The sequence below is a fragment of the Salminus brasiliensis genome, chromosome 15, assembly GCF_030463535.1.
Source record: "Salminus brasiliensis chromosome 15, fSalBra1.hap2, whole genome shotgun sequence".
NCBI lineage: Eukaryota > Metazoa > Chordata > Actinopteri > Characiformes > Bryconidae > Salminus > Salminus brasiliensis.
Genome location: NC_132892.1, coordinates 18895842 through 18918247, shown reverse-complemented (window position 1 = coordinate 18918247; position 22406 = coordinate 18895842). Strand labels below are relative to the sequence as shown.

General features: G+C 38.7%; 1 protein-coding gene across 1 annotated transcript; it reads left to right on the top strand.

Annotated features, from left to right (window-relative positions):
• Nucleotides 1-658: 658 nt before the first annotated feature.
• LOC140536180 (interferon-induced GTP-binding protein Mx3-like) lies at nt 659-20624 on the top strand. Its single transcript, XM_072657863.1, has 18 exons — nt 659-673; nt 2294-2382; nt 3430-3494; nt 4015-4121; nt 8037-8125; nt 8221-8273; nt 8376-8572; nt 11269-11406; nt 11591-11745; nt 11836-11974; nt 12363-12561; nt 12655-12733; nt 13705-13827; nt 13911-14040; nt 14683-14841; nt 17629-17705; nt 17819-18034; nt 19705-20624. Exons 2-18 carry the CDS (start codon nt 2326-2328, stop codon nt 19927-19929), a joined length of 2208 nt encoding a protein of 735 aa, XP_072513964.1. The 5' UTR covers nt 659-673; nt 2294-2325; the 3' UTR covers nt 19930-20624.
• Nucleotides 20625-22406: the final 1782 nt, after the last annotated feature.

The following is a 22406-nucleotide window of genomic DNA, read 5'->3' as shown; positions in this document are numbered from 1 at the left end:
AAGACACTCAGTTACAAAAGATGTAGATAAATATTTTATATTTATAAATATTAATATAATTTACACTATATACACAATATAAATAAAAATAAAAAAACTCTTTTGTTGAAGGGTTCATTTATAGATTTATAATAATTTATTGATGATTTATGTTTCGCCAAAGACAACACTCCCCGCCCTCCCCTTGCACCCCCCCAAAGGCAGAGCGGTCAAACACCCGCCCCACAGCGAAGTGAAAGCCATTGATAGCAAATCAGATTGAAGAAGGCCATCCCGGCGCACCTTATGTTTTGGGACACCACTACAAAATGGCGCAATCCCACAGTAGTGCACTATGTAGTGAATAGGGCACAGTTTCAGACACAGCCTTCATTTCTCTCCACATCACCCCGAACTCCTCAGAACTCTCAGAGGAAATAACCTGCAAACTGCCGCCTGCTGCAGTAAATGATGAACAACTAGCTCTGGCTGGTGATTGGCTGAATACACAAGACTGACAGCAGAGGTCTGCTGTGTGATTGGCTGCAGTCGAGGATGATTACCCCCCCCCCCCTCCCCCCTCCCCTCCCCTCTTCGCTCCTCCACCCCTGCGTGCTCCAGTCTGCAGTGGTTCCCTCTCCTGTTCAGTCAGAGCTCCTCATCCTCAGACTGCGGAGAGAGAGCCGCAGCAGAGGTAAATATTCGCTGTGTTTTTATTGTTTGAAGGTTTTTTGTGAGTGAATGAGACTAAATTCTCTCTACAGCTCTTTGAAAGCTTTGGGGAAATCTTTAAATGAGGTTGTGCTGCAGGTTTCACTTCAGCTACTTTCACTTTGTCACACACAAGCCTGCTGAGAAAACCAGAGTGAAAAACAGAGTGTGATGAGAAATCTTCCATCATGCAGATTCACACAGAGTTAATGTAGCATGGGCTGTTTATACGAGTCGTTTTATAGAAGGTAAAAGGCGCCATAGTCCTTCCCTAAAAACGACTGACATTAGGGACATCCTCTGAGACTCTCCTCTAATGGATGAGTAGCAGGTGCTGATGTTGCGGGCAGCTTCTCATTAAAGTGACCCACCCTGACTTTTAAAGCAATAGTCTTGTGAATAATCCTATGAACATAATTTACACCAGATACAGTTTGTTTCACACATAAATGAATTAGAGTGGTTAAAACACGGTGCTACTTATTTTAGTGTGTAAATAAAGAAGCTTGATTGAGTAGCTTTTATACAGATTTCTGAACTAATGACTTGTATTCTTACTCTTAGTCAGTGTCCTAAAATAATACTCCTAAATTGTGAATTTAAGGAATATGAGAGAGCTTGAATGGAGTTAGCATAATTTACTTTATTAAAAGAACTACATATAACAAGTATAATGAGAATCATCCTCAGTTCAAGGTGTTATTTACAGTGATATGAGTTATTAAACTTTAAAACAGTTTTCTCAAATAATTTAAGCTTGCTAGGGGTGCAATTATTATTGGACTTTGTTAGATTAAAATTGATAACCAAATTAACTGACAAGTAATTTTCTTGCGTGTTTCACTAGGAAGTCTAACCATAACAATACAGTTTTACTGCCGTTGTTATTTTCCACAGTAATAACTCCCTCAATCTCAACGCAGAGCTGCAGTGAAAAGCTACAGACTGAACAGTTGTCTGTCACGTGAACAGAGCCTGGCCACACCTCTGCAGAGCCCTCGCTCTGGTGTGTGAGCGGAGAGCAGAGTTCTGTTAGTGTGAGGAATGGGAGTCGTCTCGTATGGACATGGGCTGAGTGTCAAAAGGAGAAATATTCAATTCAGTCAACCTCAGACCCAACGACTCCACTATTAACCTTTAATGTGGAAAACAAAAAGATAGAGAGAAGCGCACAACTCCGCACAACCCATACATCACAAATAGACTGTCAAAATAAAGCTGAATATCTATATGAGAGTTGTTTAGTAAATGAGTGAGTCCATGTCCAGTGATTGTTAGCTATATTAGTCTAGCGTCTCCCATAGTAAACTAAAAGAAGAAACCTGTATAAAACCTGATATAAACATGTCTTAAGTGATCGACTGCATTTGGAGGATCATGTTAATTTGATGTAATTTGAAGTAGTTTGATTATCACTAATAGCTAATTCTTCAGTGTTGCTTTTACAGTGAGAGAATTGCAGAGAGCAGGAATATTGTGAACTGAGCCCATTTATAGTACTCTTCTCCTTTTCAGTCCAGTCATTCTGCTTTAATTTTTATTGTTATAATTGTTTATTCCTCTTTTTTCCCTGTTAAATTCACGTTTGGTTTGGATCCCACAGATCTAGGGATTATATCAGGAACAGATCCAAGGATGCCAATAGGCCGAGACCACAGGAACGTTCCAGAGATGACTGGAAATCCCTGGACTGTAAGTGTGTATAAACGATTCTCATGCCACGTAATCATGCTGTAATGATTAAAAACGAATCTATAGTTTCTATTCTATATTCTAAAACTATAAAATCTTTTCATCAAGCAACCTAAATAAATAAATAGCGCTTTCATTTGTCTGGAAGGACCCAGCAAAAATAGATGTTCTGAGCATCAAGAAATTAAGAAAATTGAATTTAGCTATGAGACACTAGGCAAACACAAACAACTAATAAATCTGAAATCGTCTCATTTGTATCACTTAACTTCTTTTTTTGTAATCTTGATTGTAGCGTAATGACGTAGGATTAATAGATAAATAAATCACTATTAATAGGTCAGAAAACAATTACATAGCCATAATGTTACAGCCCGTACCCCACCCTCCTCCAACCACCCACCCATATTCAAGCAAGAACCAATCATTACCTCAGTTTCCAGCTGCACATACTCTGATCAACCAACAAAGTTATTATTGTTCTGATCGTTTGGCCATGCAGCTATCTGTATAATAATATATCTACTCAATAACATGGAGATTTCATGAATCCAGTAGTATTTGTTCAATGCTACATCTGCTGTGGTTTTTGAACATGCAGGTCATCGTAGGATTCAGTTGTGCTGTTTATCTCTTGGTTGACGTGCTTGATACCGATAAGCACATAAGAGCTTTTTGTTTTCTGCATAGTCTCATTCTGCCTGCTAGGTTTGTTATTTTAAATGTTACACATTATATATTAGGCACTACTCTCATTCCCAAATGGCTATAATCAAAGGCTGGTCTGCTTGTACTGAGACTTTGCTCTGTATCTTGTGTTTGTAGCCAGGTTTCTGAGTCTTAGTACTGAACCGCCTAACGTGTTTTTCAATCTGGTTTAAATAAACAGCTGTTCCTCCTTCTACCACCCATTTAGACAGGTGTATACCATGGAGAAATTTAATGGAGAAGTTCAAGAAGCATCAAATCGCTAAAAAGATTTGCAAGGACTTCATGACCTTTTCTTTTTTTCACATTGTTGTAACTTTGCTTTCTCACACTTCACAGGTGTGTCTTTTAGCAAGAATGAGACGCCGTAACTCCAGAGACTGCTTCGACAGAGTTCTAGACAGGTGACTAAGCTTTACCTGGAGAAGTCTCTTGTATCATTGCTGATCTTTTTTTTTAATTACTTTATGTGATAGGAATAACCTAGCACGTTATACTGCCTCTTCTTCTAACATACACCTTTACTCTGACAGTTTTATCTGTTGACATTGTCTTACAGAGCTAAATCTATGAATTCTATCCTGTAAATTAAAAGTTTTTAAAAGACAGAATTGGGTTGTTTATTATAATAACAAGGAGTATATAAACATAAGGACATTTCTTATTCAGAGTTGGGTAACTCTGAGCGATGCTTCATCTGGCCAGCTAGGATTAGCTTTTAGACTTTGGTAACTTAAGCCAGAATTCAAGTTTGTCCAGTAGGAAAAGAGCTGAGGGGCATTCCTATTGGACAGTCCTCAACTTTGATAAATATCTGGTTAACAGAGTATTATAGCTTCTTATATACTGCCTTCTTAAATTGAAAGAATATGTATTCTCAGTACTGGTACTTTGTTACATCCCAACTTTCTTCTTATCTGTAAGGGTCGTAAGTAACCAGTTAATGGGCCAGTCCAATTTAGAAGATAAAGGAAAGAAGAAGAAGAAGAAGAAAAGAGTAGATGGCACAGCTGTCTACAGAGCAGTAAAGGGTGAGCACTATTCTATCTAATACTAAACTTTGATGCTTAAAAATCATTATTCAAACAAAGATGTAGTTCTTGCCTCTTATAGATCGTTTTATAGTGCATTACTAGATGTATGGTAATCGGGATATATAATTGTACAATTGTAGTCCTGTCTAAATCTAAATCCTGTCCTCTGTCCTTGACCCTGTTCCTATCTGGATAAGACCAAACCACATAAAATGCAAGTGTAAACACACCCAAGACTTCAGGAGGTGCTCTGAGACCCATTTGAGGCACATTTTGTCATCGTAAATGCATCAGTCTCTCCAAGACACATTCAACAACCAGAAATTCTCCCGGTAGAACTGAAACCAGTAAAAAATAGCTGCACAATTAGTGCATTTGCATATTCTGTCCCTCACAGCAATTTCAGTCAACGGATTTCAGTGGGAAGACAAATAAACTCTTTTGTTGAAATGATGAGTCTTTTTCATAATTAACTTTAAAATAACTATAAAACTTTTTTTGCTGCTTGTATGCAGTTAGTAGAAGGTGCTGCACTTTCACTAAGATAAGTACAGTAATGGGGAAATAAGTATTGATGGATAATATACTTAAAGTGCATATGTTTTGTAATTTCATAAATTTGAACAACTGATCAGCTTAAAGTATGTACTTGTTAGAATAAGAAAAAATATTTTTTTAAAAAATCAGCTTTAGACTGGTAGTATCTCAGTCAGTTTTGTCTTTTGGCCACAATTCTGACAAGATTTTTTGCCACTACTGGGAGACCTGTATGACTGTGCGCTTTGATACAGCTGCAAATTCAGCTCCTTCCTTCACACTATAGTCTTTGGCACGCCCAAATGCAATCGCTAACCTTTTGCCAATCATTAACATCTACTTTGCCACCCATTTTCCATCAAACGAGACATTCACTGCACTGTACCACCTGTTCTGATCGATCATCCTCGTGCAGCATCATCTGCAGGAGCCTGAAGTTACTCCCACCTTAAACATGCAAGTGCTCATTTTTTGAGACGTCTACAGTAAGTAGTCAAGTCAGGAGACTGGCCAAGTATACACCTTTACCACCTTTACCTTTCTGTCTTGAGTTATCTTAACTGTATGTTTGGGGTCACTGCCTTGTCCAAATTTCCATATTCTTATTATTGATTCCTGACTCTATTTAATCTTTAGGCAGAAGATTTAAATATACAAAGCTGTGAAAAAGTATTTCATGTCTTTTGAATATTTGTCAGTTTTTTGTTTTTAGATACTCAGACAAATGATTAGACGAGGAGAACATAAAGAACTTTGCACATGATGTTTTCCAGCAGACTTGGGGTTATTAAAGTGAGATGAGCCTTTGTAGCGGTGGTTTTGGTCTTGTAATTCTCTGGTTGACCTCGTTTTATGCTCCGTCTCTTTCTAATGGTGGAATCTTATTTAAAGCAAGTGAGGCCTTCAGTACCTGAGTTGGTCATGTAAGTTGTTTTGTGACTTCCTGGACGAGTCATCTCTGCGCTCTTGGAATTTTGGTAGGCCAGCTGCTCCTGAGAAGATTCACTCCTGTTGACCTTAGACACGACTCTGTAGCCCTTTTTCAGACTGACATATATTTAATAACTTTCTTTCTCATCTGACTTGCAGTTTGTTTTGATTGTAGCATAATGTGCCACTTATTGAGGCCTTTTAGCCAACTTCACATTGCTGGAAAGGTTCTCTTTAAGTGATGTTTATGTTCATTGGGCCTGGCAGTAACTATTGGAGTGTTTCATTTGATTGAAATGATCAACTACAAGTTTATGTTTGATTACTTTTTGTCAACGTTTGAAAATGTTATGTTGTGTTTACTCAGGTTAAATTTGACTTATTAATTTAGTTTAAAGAATTAAATGTTTGAGGTGGAGTAATTACAGCACCTGAAGAGGTGGAGTCATTACAGCACCTGAAGAGGTGGAGTCATTACAGCACCTGAAGAGGTGGAGTCATTACAGCACCTGAAGAGGTGGAGTCATTACAGCACCTGAAGAGGTAGAGTAATTATAGCACCTGAAGAGGTGGAGTCATTACAGCACCTGAAGAGGTGGAGTCATTACAGCACCTGAAGAGGTGGAGTCATTACAGCACCTGAAGAGGTGGAGTAATTACAGCACCTGAAGAGGTAGAGTAATTACAGCACCTAAAGAGGTGGAGTAATTACAGCACCTGAAGAGGTGGAGTCATTACAGCACCTGAAGAGGTAGAGTAATTACAGCACCTGAAGAGGTGGAGTCATTACAGCACCTGAAGAGGTAGAGTAATTACAGCACCTGAAGAGGTGGAGTCATTACAGCACCTGAAGAGGTAGAGTAATTACAGCACCTGAAGAGGTGGAGTAATTACAGCACCTGAAGAGGTGGAGTAACTACAGCACCTGAAGAGGTGGAGTCATTACAGCACCTGAAGAGGTGGAGTAATTACAGCACCTGAAGAGGTGGAGTCATTAAAGCACCTGAAGAGGTGGAGTCATTACAGCACCTGAAGAGGTGGAGTCACTACAGCACCTGAAGAGGTAGAGTAATTACAGCACCTGAAGAGGTGGAGTAATTACAGCACCTGAAGAGGTGGAGTCATTACAGCACCTGAAGAGGTGGAGTCATTACAGCACCTGAAGAGGTAGAGTAATTACAGCACCTGAAGAGGTGGAGTCATTACAGCACCTGAAGAGGTAGAGTAATTACAGCACCTGAAGAGGTGGAGTAATTACAGCACCTGAAGAGGTGGAGTCATTACAGCACCTGAAGAGATGGAGTCATTACAGCACCTGAAGAGGTAGAGTAATTACAGCACCTGAAGAGGTGGAGTAATTACAGCACCTGAAGAGGTGGAGTCATTACAGCACCTGAAGAGGTAGAGTAATTACAGCACCTGAAGAGGTGGAGTAATTACAGCACCTGAAGAGGTGGAGTAATTACAGCACCTGAAGAGGAAGAGTAATTACAGCACCTGAAGAGGTGGAGTAATTACAGCACCTGAAGAGGTGGAGTCATTACAGCACCTGAAGAGGTGGAGTCATTACAGCACCTGAAGAGGTAGAGTAATTACAGCACCTGAAGAGGTGGAGTCATTACAGCACCTGAAGAGGTAGAGTAATTACAGCACCTGAAGAGGTGGAGTCATTACAGCACCTGAAGAGGTAGAGTAATTACAGCACCTGAAGAGGTGGAGTCATTACAGCACCTGAAGAGGTGGAGTAATTACAGCACCTGAAGAGGTGGAGTAAGCACTTGATGAAGCTGGTAGGTGAGGTTTCATAAAATATACATTTTTACTACTAGTACAGTAAAATACTACTAATAGTAGTTGTTGGACCAGCTAGAATGTCAGTCACGTGAAAACATACACTACACTGGTTAACCAGCTGGCTTACCAGGATGGGGGATGTTTTACTGCTGGGTTAATAAACAACCAGGTCAAAGTAACAACAATTCCCTTATAGGTTTTTCACACAGTCCTCCAGTTTAACCCAGACATGTGTTCTGCTATCTAATAACCCAGCACAGGAAAGTGGAGATCACCCAAATCGGGTTCTTTTCAACTCGGCATGTTTTGAAATCTTCCTTTCAAATAGTAAATATAAGACAGTTACTCTTTCACAGCAGAGCAAAAGAAATACACAAAGTCTTTTAAGTCTGATGTGAAATTGATGTGATTATCATCCACCTGCCTGAAACGTTGTCATAATTGCATCGTCTAGACGTTTTAACGACACATCTGTGTTGTTTGGGTGTTGTCTGTATCCATGCTGTACTTTCTGTGCTCACTGAAAATGCGCAAAGGCGGGAGCCTGCAGCACATAAAAAACCATTACCAGGGCAATGCAGTATTACATTGACGAATCACAGCATCCCTACAGCTCTGTGTTAACTTTCGTTTTCATTTTAATGGTTGCAGAGAGACTGGGTGTGTATATATATAGAGTCATCCATTCACTTTCGCTTTACTTGCATCCTTCTTCAAGCCAGGCTGTACGAGATAGAAAGGTAAGTGGCATGTCTTCATTTTGTGATCTGAGAGAAGTGAAATGCAAAGACTTTTTTATAGTTGTGGTAAGTGTACAATTTAGACTGTTTCCTAGATAATGGAGAATGAAAAAAGAAGTCAAGGTGCTCCCTCTTCTAGCAAAAGCAGGTGTGTGCTCTGCTTATATGCTCAAGCAAACATAACTATTAATTCTGTGATTTTTCTTCTGTGATTATTAAATACAATTAAATGTTGATTCTTTACTGACAGTAAACCAATGGAGGGGGTGTTCCATAGCCATTTAGATGAGAGAGTTCGCCCTTTTATCGACCTGATTGACTCTCTGAGGCAGCTCGGTATTGAAGAAGACATAGCTCTACCAAGTATAGCAGTGATTGGAGATCAGAGCTCTGGGAAAAGCTCTGTGTTGGAGGCACTGTCTGGGGTGGCATTACCCAGAGGGAGTGGTGGGTAGTTTTTCCCCCTAATAATAAAATCTAAATTATCTTCTGCAACATTACTTCAGGTGTCTTTTGCTGCTTTTGTTTGTTTGAGTTTTTAATTCACATAAATATGAAATATTAATCTTTTCAATTTAGATATATAATCTAATCTATATATGTATATTTAAATAATGTACATTTTTGATAGAGGTCAATGTAAATTTTTACTGAACCAATCATGAAATTTTAACTCCAGATTCCACCAGATTCACATTGTCAAAAAGTGAAAGACAGCAAAAATGTTGTCATATACAATTTACAAATACAAATTTACAAAAATATACAATTATTCACGATTGTTTATGCGTTTGTAAACGTGTCGTATAAAACTAGTTCGTCCTCATTGGTTAGTATCATTACCTTTTAATCTCTGAGCCATGTTGTGGTTTCTTGCCAGAATGCACAATAATCATAGGCATATTTCACCCTGCAGTAAGCTGTACGTTGGGAGCTACTCCAGTAGCTGCATTTGCTTCTTAAATATTAAGAAAATCCTTGAAGATTATTGAATGGGCAAAATTAACACTTTTTCTTAAGGTCACTGATAGTGCCATAGTGCTTTTTGTGAAGTCACTGGGATCCTACCTAGTGCTGAGTGTTGGTGGCTCGAGTATTGGTGGATTTGCATTATTTGATAAAAACAGCTAACATGCTGTGTGTTATGGGTATATATATGTGTGTGTGTGTGTGAATATGTATGGATGTTTGTGTGTTAGGGCAATCAATAATTTCGTCTTTCAATTTTTAGGGGAAATTTCTGAAATCAGCACTACAGCACATTCAGTTTTCTCTTGGCAAACTTCCACAGCCACTTTTGAAGTGTGTCTGGGGTCATTGTCTGTTTAAACACCTAATTTTGTCCACCACCGAGCTGATGGTTTGACATTAACGTATATTCATCTTTTGGGTTTATTTTCAATTCCCTTAACAAGTTGCTTTTGGTAGGCATTAACGAGCCGGCAGAATTCGGGTTAGCTATGTGCGACTCTTTGTGGCAGGATTGTTCAGTTAAATATGTTGATTTTGGAGTTGTCGGACCCATTGACTGTGGAAAACATTAAAAAACTCTGTAGAAACACTGTACACTGTAGAAAACATCATTGGTCTTGTTAGAAATCCGGCGTCCAGGAGACAGATTCAGGAGTCAATAGACTAGATCTTCAGTGTTGATGAGTTTATTGGTACACACAGAGATGTACAACTCGATCGGTCACGGTCAACCCAGTCTGATTAGGGGTATTTTGAGAGGGCCTTATATACATTGGAAATTGTGGGAGGAGAAAGGTTGATGAAGAGGAGTTTAAGGAGGGGTAGGAGGGGGGTGAAGGGTAGGTCACTTGGAGTATCAACAATAGGGGGTCATAGTTATCACTTTAAAGAGGGGTAGGAGGTGGGTGAAGTTGAGGGCACTTGGAGTGTCAACAATAGGGGGTGATAGTTATCACTTTAAAGAGGGGTAGGAGGTGGGTGAAGTTGAGGGGGGGGTTTATGATATACAAAGAGAGAGAGTGACCACTTTAGGCCGGCAGATGAAGGGTAACAAAAGGTGAGACAAAGGATTAAGATAACCATTTGATAACAAGTTGAAACCACATGAAAGTAATGTTAGAAAAGACCATATTTTCTCTCAGTCAGATACAGTGTTTAGGCTCTATCCATAAACATACAGTCATGCAATAGTTTGTGCACCCATGGTCAGCATTTCTGTTACTGAGAATAGTTGTATAAATTTCTTCTGATCTCCAAATGGTAAGAAGTTTAACATGAAACATTCTTTTATCATTTAAAACAGCATTTAAAAGTTTGGGCAAATCAAGACAGCTGACATTTACCAAGGCCTCAGACCTTAATTTGCTTGTTAGGACTGTGACCTGCTCACAATAATTGTATATCAATCAAGTAGCTGCTTAGTCCTCTGAAAGTTACAGTAATTGATTCCCACAAAAGGCTACATGAGTTTAAGTGGCCTTTTCCTCAGTTCATAATGTAATTATGAGGCATTGATTGAGGCAGTGTTGGCTCAGCTGGTTAGAGCTCTGCGCTGTTGATGACAGGGTTGTGGGTTTGATACCCAGGCTTGGCAAGTTGCCACTGTTGGGCCCTTGACCAAAGCCCTTCACCGTCTCTGCTTCCAGCTGCTGCCCAGCACTCTGGGTGAGTGTGTGTGTGTGTGTATGTGTCCACTACCACAGATTAGTCAAATGCAGAGGACACATTCCGCTGTACATAGTGCAGTGACAAAAACCTACACCTTTAATTAAGAAATGGCAGTCAACATAAAGTCAAGCTGAGAAAAAGAGCTTTCTGAGAGAACTGCTCATAGGAAAGATTTGAAAGGAACAGTTTGTGCAAGACGGCTCAAGAATCTAACAGAACTAGAAGTCTCTTTCAAGGAAGAATGTGTGGAAGGTCTCTAAATGTGTTTACCAGCTGTGATATTTGCCAGAGTGTGTTACTAAGTGTGTGTGTAAATATGTGTGTATGTAATAGTATAACATATTACTTTGTTTCTTTTATTTATATATTTAATAAATAAAAAAATTAATTAAGTATATTAGTAGTATTATTTACATGATTCTTCTTTAACTACATTGTTATGGAGAATGCCTAACAAGAAGGTAAACCAGTAAATACAAACAAGTATGTTATGTCTGCTGTAGGTGTTGTTACGAGATGTCCTCTGGAGCTTAAACTGAAGAAGGTCAACAGTGAGGTTCAATGGCAGGCAGTCATAACTTACAACAAGGAGAGTAAATACTTTTCTGACCCCTCACAGGTTGAAGGGTTTGTTAATAAAGGTCAGTACAATCACTAATAGCACTTTTTGACAAAAGTCATATTAATATTAAGATGCATCCTTACATGTTCATAATTCCACTAACAAATACTTGATCTTAATTAGGAGTTTGGTTTGCAATGTATCCATATAATACATATGAAGACATATGAAGTCCTAGTTCAGGTGTTACATGTGTCTAACAGCCCAGGATGAGCTGGCTGGAGATGGAGTTGGAATATGCAGTCAGCTCATCACTCTGGAGATCATGTCTCCAAATGTGTGTGACCTCACACTGATCGATCTGCCTGGGATTGCCAGAGTGCCAGTACAGGATCAGCCTGAAGATATTGGAGAGCAGGTCAGAGTAAAATGATGTCTTGACATTTTAAAAGTAAATGAAGACCTTTTTTCATTCATATGGAAAACTGCTGTTGATGTTCTGATGTAGATCAAAAACCTCATAGTGAGTTTTATCAAGAAGAGCGAAACCATCAATTTGGTCGTGGTCCCATGTAACGTTGACATCGCAACGACAGAAGCACTAAAAATGGCACAGGAAGTGGACCCTGATGGCAAAAGAACTCTGGGTAAAGTGTACCTCAAGCTAATGGTTATTTTGGTCACTAAGTGTCTGTATTTGCTCTTGAAAAGTGGTAAAGTTGGATGTGTTTCATGTTGGCTCAAAGTTGTAACATTACCAGCCATTATCATCACAGAAGATGTGAGCGATGTCTTTTGGCTAACCTAGCAGATACACTTACTATTCACATCAGATATTTAAGCTAATGTGATGTGGCAATTTATATAAGTCATAATTTGACAAGACCATCCATACACAACATTAGAACCACATGCCTGACCTGATATGCCTGCAAATAATAATAATAATGATGATAATAATAATAATAATAACAAACTGCTGTTATATAAATGTAATAAAACATGTATGTTTGTTATTTACATTTTTTCTAACAGCTATTCTAACTAAGCCAGACCTTGTTGACAAGGGGACAGAGACAACCATATTGCAGATAGTCAGAAATCAGGTCATTCCTTTAAGCAAAGGATACATCATTGTTAAGTGCCGCGGCCAGAAGCAAATTGATGAGAAAGTCTCTCTGGAGGAGGCTACTCTTCAGGAGACAAAGTTCTTCAGAGATCATAAATATTTCCGGTAAGCATCATCTGAACAAACAATGATTTCGTTATATTTGACATCTCAAAGCACATACCTGGATATTGAAGCATCTGTATTTGTTATTGACAGGAGTCTACTGTATGAGGAGAAAGCTACTATTCGGTACCTTGCTACTAAACTGACTCAGGATCTGGTTGAACACATCAGAGTAAATATATATTTATCCTTTTTCACTCTGACAACAGCCATTAAAACATGCCTTTTACGAGGAGACTGCATGAACCTGATTCAGCCTTCTTTAACCAACTTTAATAAGGTAATAAGGATTGAGGAAGATGGAGGGAACTTTTCTGCTATTGGCCCATTCATCATGAACTTCTACCACAATATAAACAACTTTAGGTTTTAAATGATATCAAAAAGTTACACAAATTAAAAATAAAAGCATATAAAAGTATTTTATTTATTGTAAAAATACCAAAAAATAATTGTTAAAATATAAGGTTTGTGCAAGGCAGTGGCAAAATACACAACTCAGTCATTAAACCAAGCAGACCAAATATTCTGAAATGTGCAAATCAATAATCAGATTTTTGAGTTATTTCTGTTAGTTATAACCTGTTGTAGCCTCTTTCAGACCAGGAACACTGAAAAGTGTCTAATAAAATAATCTTTTTAGGTAGCTGACTAATCTAAGTGTTAGCTGGCTAGAGGCTGATAGTCAATTTAGCCTGTTGACCTAGGTAATTCCACAATGGAAGGCAGGCCTTTTAGCTATGCTGCAGACTAGGCTTGCTGGGGTGGGTACTCCAATATTATGCCAAGTTAAATCAGATTGTGGATCAGTTATAAATTTAGTCGTTTAAATTCCCAATTATCCAATCAACCAAAATGTACTTTTATTTTTAAGTGAAATGAAGCAAAAGATGGGCAGATGCATTTGTAGGATACTCAGGTTCCAGTTCTGCTATTCTTTTAGGTGAGCTGAGGCAAATTATTACGTCCCACTGGAATCTGTCTGCGTTCACGGTTGTTTGAATATTCATGTCATATTGTTTTTGATGTATTTGATACTATTTGATAATTATAAAAGTCAGTAAAAGGCATGATCAACTACCAATTAATTCATGTAAATGTAAAAAATAAACACGAATGTCAGCGATCTCAAATCCCTTTCAGGTATCACTTCCTACGCTCTCAGAGGCGATAAAGAAGCAGCTGCAGGAATCGAGAAAAGAGTTGAGTCAGTATAACACTGGCCCTCCGCTGGACACCGAGAACATTAGGGTGTTCTTTATAAATGTGAGTGAACACTTTCTCAAACTCACAAAGCCAGCAACTTGAACATGGTTTAAACGTCTTTCTGTCTTTCATTGTTTTCGCAGTGCTTGATACAGTTCAATGACCAGATTACCTGTGTGGCATCTGGTGAAGGCAATCAAGGCAGCTTGTTTGTTCAACTGCGCTCAGAGTTCAAAAAGTGGAAGGACCATCTTGACAGTACAAAGAATGAGTGTAAGTGAACAGTTTTTGTGGTTCTCATAGGTGAAAAGCCAGTGCTCACAACCCTGTTCCAGGACATCTACTTTTCTGAGAAGTTTCCAAATAGGGTTGGGGATCTGATCCAGTTGAGCTTGAGCAGAATTCTGTCAGAAGGTAGATCTCCATGAACAGGGATGGTGGCCAGTGGCCTGAAGGAACACTATTCCAGTAGTTTTCAAACATATTTGTGCCCACACTTCTAAAAACTGCAATTGGCAATGGATAGAGCCAACTTTCATGCAACTCTCATGAACTTACAGCTAATGGGAAACAATAAGCGGAGTTTTTGCTGTAATTTTGGAATGTTACCAGGAAACTTCACAATCCACTAAATTCAAGTATGAACTTATATATTGTCGCTGTACAATCAAAAACGTGTATCCCTAAAATGGTTACTTTAGAGGAGATGGCAAAAATGGTCTTAGCTTTGAATGGAGCTTTTCCACTCAGAATATACAGAATTATTTACACAGTGAAGAGAGCAGCTACAAGGTTCAAATGATGGAGGAAACCAAAACACAGACAGAAATGGAGATACATGTTTTTCATTGGACAGCTTGTTTATTTGTTTTTGTTCTTAAAATACTAAATCTAAATGTTTTAAATGCACCACAGTTCAAAATACGGTCCGGACTCTGGTGAAAGAATATGACCTGAAATACAGATCAAGAGAGCTGCCTGGCTTCAGTGATTATAATGTATTTGAGGTGGCGGTGCAGAGGCTTGTGATCCAACTGAGAATACCAGCCATTGAGAGACTCAGGGTCATAAGAGGTATGTTGACACCACATACATAATTTATACATTTATAATATCGAAATTGTTTGATGTATAAATAGACTGTACAATATGTACAGAACTACTGCTGTTTCAATAAAGAAGAAATACATTAATCAGTGGAATTTTTAGGTAAAAACAAAGTGTTTGCAGTAACTGCCTCGCTAAACTGTTGCATTCATGCTTTTCCAGCTTTTACTGCATTGTCTTTCACTTGCTGTTGGTTTTTTGGGGGCTCTCTTAGTCTCCTCTTTAGGAGGTGAAACACATGCTTCACAGGGTTAATGTGATTGACTTGGTCATTCTAAAAACTTCCACTTGTTTGCCATTGGGTCATTGTCTTGCTGCTTGATGACATTTTCCCAATTTAGATTGAAGCATTGCTCTGATGGCAGACCTCTGAATTTATTCAGCTTCATCATAAGTTTCTTCATCAATAAAGAATAGTGAGCTCATTCCAGAAGCAGCCATAGAGGCCTAATTCATGACACTACATACGTTGTGCTCGACTGATGAGCTCATGAGCTCATGATCTTTTCTTTCTCCACACTTTTGCCTTTCTGTCACTTTCTATAATGTTGAGGTTACTCATGGTCTAATTAGTCCATAAAACTTCCAAAGCCTTTGTTGTATATTTCTAAATGTCTTGACCAGTTCCTGGCTGATTTGCATCTTGCTGTATGGCCTCTATGTTTCTGCTCTTCAAAGTCTTTTTTGAATACTAATACCTTCTGCCCTCTGGAAGTAGTTTGAGATGTCTCTGTCTCTATTTATTTCTGTATTTCATGCTTTTAGTCTTTTGGTTACTTTAAAGGTTTCTTGGTGTGCTCGGACTGGCACACGGATCTCTATAAAGCAGCTTTGGGACATTGGCTGTTGCTAAAAACACTATATAAATAAATTTGAATTTGAGTATATGCTACTACATGCAAACTCCTTCTGCAGCCCATTAAACTGATAACATAATATGAACAGCCTTCACAAAATATGTCAAAAATATGTTGTCAGATGTGGCAGTTAAAGTGCTTAGTGGCGGTAGTATCCCACAGTTTGAGAAACTGGAGTTGGTGTAGTGTTGAAGTCTAAATATTTGTATGATACACTTTCAGTGCAAATATCCATATTGTCCATTGGTTCTTATATATCTTGTGAAATTATGGTTGTGAAGCCATTGTGTGCAGTACAGCTTTAAGACAGCCCCATTCATGTAACTCCATTTCTCTTACTTCCACAAATCACTGTAGGATTAGTGACATGAAAGACTGTAGAAAAAGGGGAAAATAGGAACCCAAGTGAGGTTCCCCAAATAGAACATGGCCATTGTCACCCATGAAGTTAACCTACAGTATATGTTTATTACAACCTACGGCCACTGTGCTGAGCTTTATAAAATTGTCATCAGTCCTGATTCTTCTTGGCCTTTCCACTGTCTTCAGCACTGTCAGCCAAAACGTTTTCCTGTCCATCCTCTTGCAACCATCAGCTCTGCATGGAAATCGGCCCATTTTTTCTCTTCTAGTTCTGCTGGCAATGTAATGTCCACTCATTTTCCAGTGCTTTTCCTACCACTGTTGATTATTGTAATTACACTCAACTAAACATTTCCTTCTTGCTTTTTGAGACTCAGGTTTTCAGTCCCATCCTGGCTTGTCTGGCTGATGTCTCATTATGGACCACATGAAGCTAAATAACAGCAAGATGATGTTGGACATCCCTGATACGACAGATCCTGCCATCTCATTGAAGTGTCTCATCACTTGGCCATTCAGTCTCAGCTGATCTTGCAAGCCTGTTTCGGTCAAAAATCGACCTGCAACTCCCGACCTGATGGCAATCAATACGGCTTGGCCTGTTGAGCTTCAATTATGGCTCAGCTTATCCTACAGCTTATACATGAGACACATGTCCTGGCATCCAAGTGGTGGAACAATTGAATCCAGCTGTCTGAACAACACAGTGCCTCACTTCAGATGCTGACTAAAGACCTATTACTTTGAGAAACATTTCAAATGTCTTCTATAGCATTTATATGAGATCGTGTTTCTGCGCTGTCTCTGTCTAGATTATCAGCTTTAAGTCTAAATGTGTCTTCAGAGTCCAACTGTTTTTGTCTTTGCTCAAGGGTATTTCAGCTCAAGGGTATTTCAGACCTGTATTTGTTTACACAAGCTATGGATAATTTTTATATTTTCTGAATGGACAACAAAGCTACTTTTGTTAGTGCCTCTGGATATGAGCATCTGCTAAATACTGTAAAGGTATAAACGTGCAGAGGTGGCAGAAATTCACAAGACCCATACTTCAGTAAAAGTACAAATATTCCAGTTAGAAAATACTTAAGTAAAAGTTAAAGTATGATTCATATTTTATATTCAAGTAATAGTATAAAATTCTAAAAGGACAGACTAAGAAACTGGTGGTAAATGTACAGTTTATCCAGATAACAAATGTTCAACTCTTCGTGTTATCCATTAAGGTTTGGTAAGACAGGAATCCTCAAGTAAAGTACAGATCCTTCAAAACTCTACTTAAGTACAGTAAGAAAGTACTGATACACTGTTAGTTGCCACCTCTGTCAAAAAGCCATGCAGTGTTAGGGCTGACATGGACTACATATTAAAAAAGAACATACGAGTCCCAAGACAAAAGCTCCATAGTGGTCTTTGGTGATACTATCATTAGTCAGCCTAAGCTTAGTAAGAGGAAACTTCTGCACATTTGATGTAATTTGACAGTAATTTTATGGACCATTATCCATGTCTGAATATGTCTACTGTATTGCAGAGATCATCCAGAAACAGTTCTCCGCTGTGTCTAAAACCTGCTTCCCCAACTATCCCCTCCTCCAGTGTTCTGCCACGGTAAATATCATTGTTAGGATGAAGAATATTTCCATAATTCTGAAATTTCACAAAAAGCTTTTAGTTGCTGTTCTGACACTTTGTTCTCTAACTGCTTCTTTCTGCTTTTCCAGAACATGATAAACCGCATTCAGTCAAAGCAAGAAGAAAAAGTGGAGCAGAGAATTAGGGAGCAGTTTGAGATGGAGCAGCTGGTCTACACTCAGGATAGCACCTACTTTAAAATCTTGAACGAAATTGGTTTTGCTGTGGCAGGAGCTTCAGAAGATAAATCTGCTGAGCTTGACAGTCGGAACAAGTACCCTGAAATGCTGTCTGCTTATTATGAGGTATGTTAAAGTGAACTCCTTGAACCCTGTATGTAGGCCTGCATTTTAGTTCTTCACCCTCATAACTGCATTACTCCTATAATTAAAATCAGTTTCACACACCCTAAAATCGGACCATGTGGGATTCAAGATATGCTGTTAATAAACTTAAACTGCCTAATGATTTATATTAATTAGGATTAATAACAAAGCAGTATATCTAGGGTTTAAAAGGGCAATGGATCTTAAAGGACCCATGGAAACAAGCACCCTGGATACTTCGATACCTTTGCCTTACCTATCAGGGTGAGACTTTCACCACTCTCTTGAAATCTACTTTCTGTTTGTGTCTATTCTTGCTCTTCTACCACTACATTTGTGCTCCTTGTCCAATCAGAGCACTGACACCGTACCACCGAAAGGTGAAGTAAAAAAACACTGATTATCTTCCTCTACAGTGGCATCTGTCAAGGGGTGGGATGTATTAGGCAGCGAGTGAACAGCCAGTTCTTGAAGGTGATGATGTGATAAAAGCAGAGAAACTGATCAAGCATTAGAATTTGAGCCGCTTTGACAATGGGCAGAATTGTGATGGCTAGACGACTGGGTTAGAACATCTCCAAGGATTGCTTCAACATCAGGCAGGTCTTTTGGGGTATTCCTAGTACACAGTGGTCAGTTCCTTTACCAAAAGTGGTCCAAGAAAGGACAACAGGTGAACTGGCGACAGGGTCATGGACACCTAAGGTTCACTGATGCTCATGGAGGCCTCATCTCACAACTTACAGGACTTAATAAAGGAATAAAGGATCTGCTGCTAACGTCTTGTTGCTAGATACCACAGGACTCCTTCAGAGGTCTTGTGGAGTCCATGTCTCGAATGGTCACATCTGTTGTGGCAGCACAACTGAGACCTAGTCAGTATTAGGCAGGTGGTACTAATGTTATGGCTGATATCTCTTTCACTGGCTGTAAGTTGAATGTAAATGTGTTTGTGAATGATAGCTTGTTGAAATTGAATCAATAGGGAAACACTAAACCCTGAAATTACTGTCTGTGGTAATCAACTGTACGCTACAGATGCTGCAGATATAGATGAACTTAAAAACACTGACATTTATCTTCTGCTTTTACACACTTTTGTATGTTTAACATTTTCACACAAATATTATTTTGTGTATTTTAGCCCATATTTATATTCATATATTCATATTTTCTGTGCTTTTTACACCACTTTTTATGTTATGACGCAATAATTTTTCAGAGAGTAATTAATTCACATTCAGTTCACATTATATTTAGTGATTATTTAGTCAATTCTATAGTGCTTAAGCCACATTGATCACTATGCACTACCACTATGGTGCAGGGGTTGCAAGTTCGAATCCCAAGCCATGCCGCTGTGTCATCAGCGTCCGGAGTCAGAGAGAGCACAATCGTCTTTTAAAGCGATGTTGGCCGGCACAGGCTTCTGTTACCTGGTGCAGTGGAGCTGGGAACCCAGCACTTTCCTCCAGGCGTATCGGCTGCCTGGCAATGTCGCATTAGCAGCAGTTCAAAAAAGAGGATGTAGCTAGCTTCACATGTATCAGAGGAGATGGGTCTCCTTAGGGATACATTTGGACAAACAAATTTAATAAAAAAAATAATAAAGATCAACAACTATGTTATCATGTGTCCCCTCATGTCAGATCGTAGTGCAGCGGCTGGCTGACCAGGTGCCCATGCTGATCCGATACTTCATGCTGAAGGAGTCTGCTCAGCTGCTCTGCAGTGAGATGCTGGCGTTAATAGATGGTGCCAATCTGAAAGAGATCCTCCAGGAGGAGTCGGACGTCAGCAGGTGCCGCATCATTGTGCAGAACCGCATAGACCGTCTCACCTCTGCTCAGCACAAGCTGAATAACTTTGTTTGAACAAGAGGACCCTGGATCAGAGCAATACATTTTTCACAGTGGAATTTTAGCTGTCAGTATTAAATTGAATGAAATAAATAAATAAATGTAACAAAGAATATCCTGCCCAAAAATAAAGAAAGAAGAAAAGAAAAAATATATATATACATATGGTAGAACACTGTCCTTGATGTCATGGCTATGTAAGTATGTATGTGTCTTAATCTAAATTAATATATCCAAATACTTTCAGTCTGATATGATGTTAAGGTGAGTTTTAGTTCTCAGTTTCTAAAATATGTTTGTTAAATTTCTAATAAATGTTCAATGTTGCATGATCTCTAATCACAGTATGAGGGTAAATATGAAAAATATGATCCTGCATTAAATATTGGAACTGTCGCACAAAAACCTTGTATCTCCCAAAAAGCAATCTTAAGAAGAACCACTGCCAGATTGAAATAATGTATAATGTCTAAAAGTGAAAAATGTAAAAAATGGAAAAATCATTTTGTATTATATACTTTCTAATATATAACTATATATATTGAATCGTAGAATGCCATAGCTAGATATTAGTATGTATTATTTTAAGGAGTTTCAGATATAATATTGAGGCTCTAATCTTAGGTGTTTAAATATGCTAAATATGCCGTACAGTGCGGCATCATGAAATGGAATGATTGTAAATAAATAAAAAAGATTGGAAATGATGATTTCATTGTGGTGGATGATCATTTATTGTGGTGGATGATCATGTATTTTGGTGGATGATCATTTATTGTGGTGGATGATCTTGTATTGTGGTGATCATTCCTAATTACTAACTGCTGTAATTAACTAATGATTGAGAATTCTAAATCATCACTGCAGACAGTTAGTGATAATTATGAACAATTACCGCTAACGTTCTTATTGGCCTGGCATCAACCTTGTGGGTGTGATCATTGGGATCTGATTTCTAAAGGCGAAATTTAACAAAGTATAATTTGTATTGCTGGTTTGACAGATGAGTGTTTGATCGATGAAAGGAACACATTGTCTTTGTCACACAAAAACCTTGTTTCTCCAAAAATGAAAAAATAGGAAAAGGAAAATCCTTAGCTTTCAATAGAAGTCCAAATCATTCTGGAGCATTTATATTGGTCCATACAGCATGAATGACACAATATCAAGGACAACTCTCAGATTCAAGCCTGACCCAGATTTGGGTCTTGTCACAACCCAAAAACAGCTGACTTTGTGATCTACTAGGCTCTACTACAAATGGAAAACATTACAACTGTTGCTACTCTCCCTAGGAGTGGGCATCCTGTTAAGATCACTCTAAGAGTACATCGGACAATCCTTTAAGAGATGTGAGGATTCAAGAGTAACAGCAAAATAACTACAGGAGGCCATACAAACCTTCATCTATTAGAAACACTGAACATGACATGTTGTTGATGGACGTACACCACGAAAGAAGACCATCTGAGTGTTCCACAAGACTTCTGGAAAAATTTAAAATGTCAAAAATGGAAGATGAAAAAGAAGAGTGCTCACCCACACTTGGTGGAGGGAGCATCACGAATTTAGGTGGTTTTGCTTCCTCAAGGCCTGGACATCCTGCAACCATTGAGGAAACCATGAACTCAAAGGCATATTAAGACATTGTCTTTGTTAGTAATGAAAAACAATGACTTTGCGGTTTAGTCCAGGACTTACATTTCAGATCATTCTATATTTTAGCTGACATCACAAACTTTACAAAAGACAATTAAAAAGTATTTTGGAGTGAGCTCTGAAAGTAGTTGTTTAAATAGAGTTTTTTTGTTAGAAAAAAATTCATAGAAATTCTTGTCATGAGCTACATATCATGCAGCAGGTCATCTGCTCCCATGCCAGCAGTCTCTTCTGCCCCGGTCACTGTGCCAGCGGTCTCGTCCGCCCTCTCTGCTCCTCTGTCGGCTCCCAGGTCTTCTGCTTCCGTGCCAGTGGTCTCATCCACTTATGTCTCTATGCCAGAAATGTGTGGCACTGCTCCCATGATTCACAATCAGTGTTGCTTCCTAACTGGGCAGGTTTTGAGAATTTAATGGTAACCAGCTACAATTCAGAATCATGTTGCATAGAGATCTAATTCAGAATAAATGTAGGAAATTGACACATAAACAAAACCAGTCAGGAAGAACAGAGAAAGATTTATTTGCAGCTTTTTGTACAGTTTCATTTATATTTCAAGAGAAATCATAGCAGACAGCTTGTGTATCCTTCGAGACATTGAATGACCTGCAATCCTGCATTTGTGACCTTAACTAATTCTGGAAACAGTGGTGAATGACAGTGGGAAAGAAATGTAGTGCAACTGTTCATTTTGATTTAAGGTAGGAGAAGCCTTTGTATACCAGTGCAAGATCTGTCCTACCTTGGCTGCAGCATAGATTTGTGGAGGCACCAGGATACCGGCACAACACATTTACGTTGAAGAGTCTTGTGACAACTTACAAAAACTATTG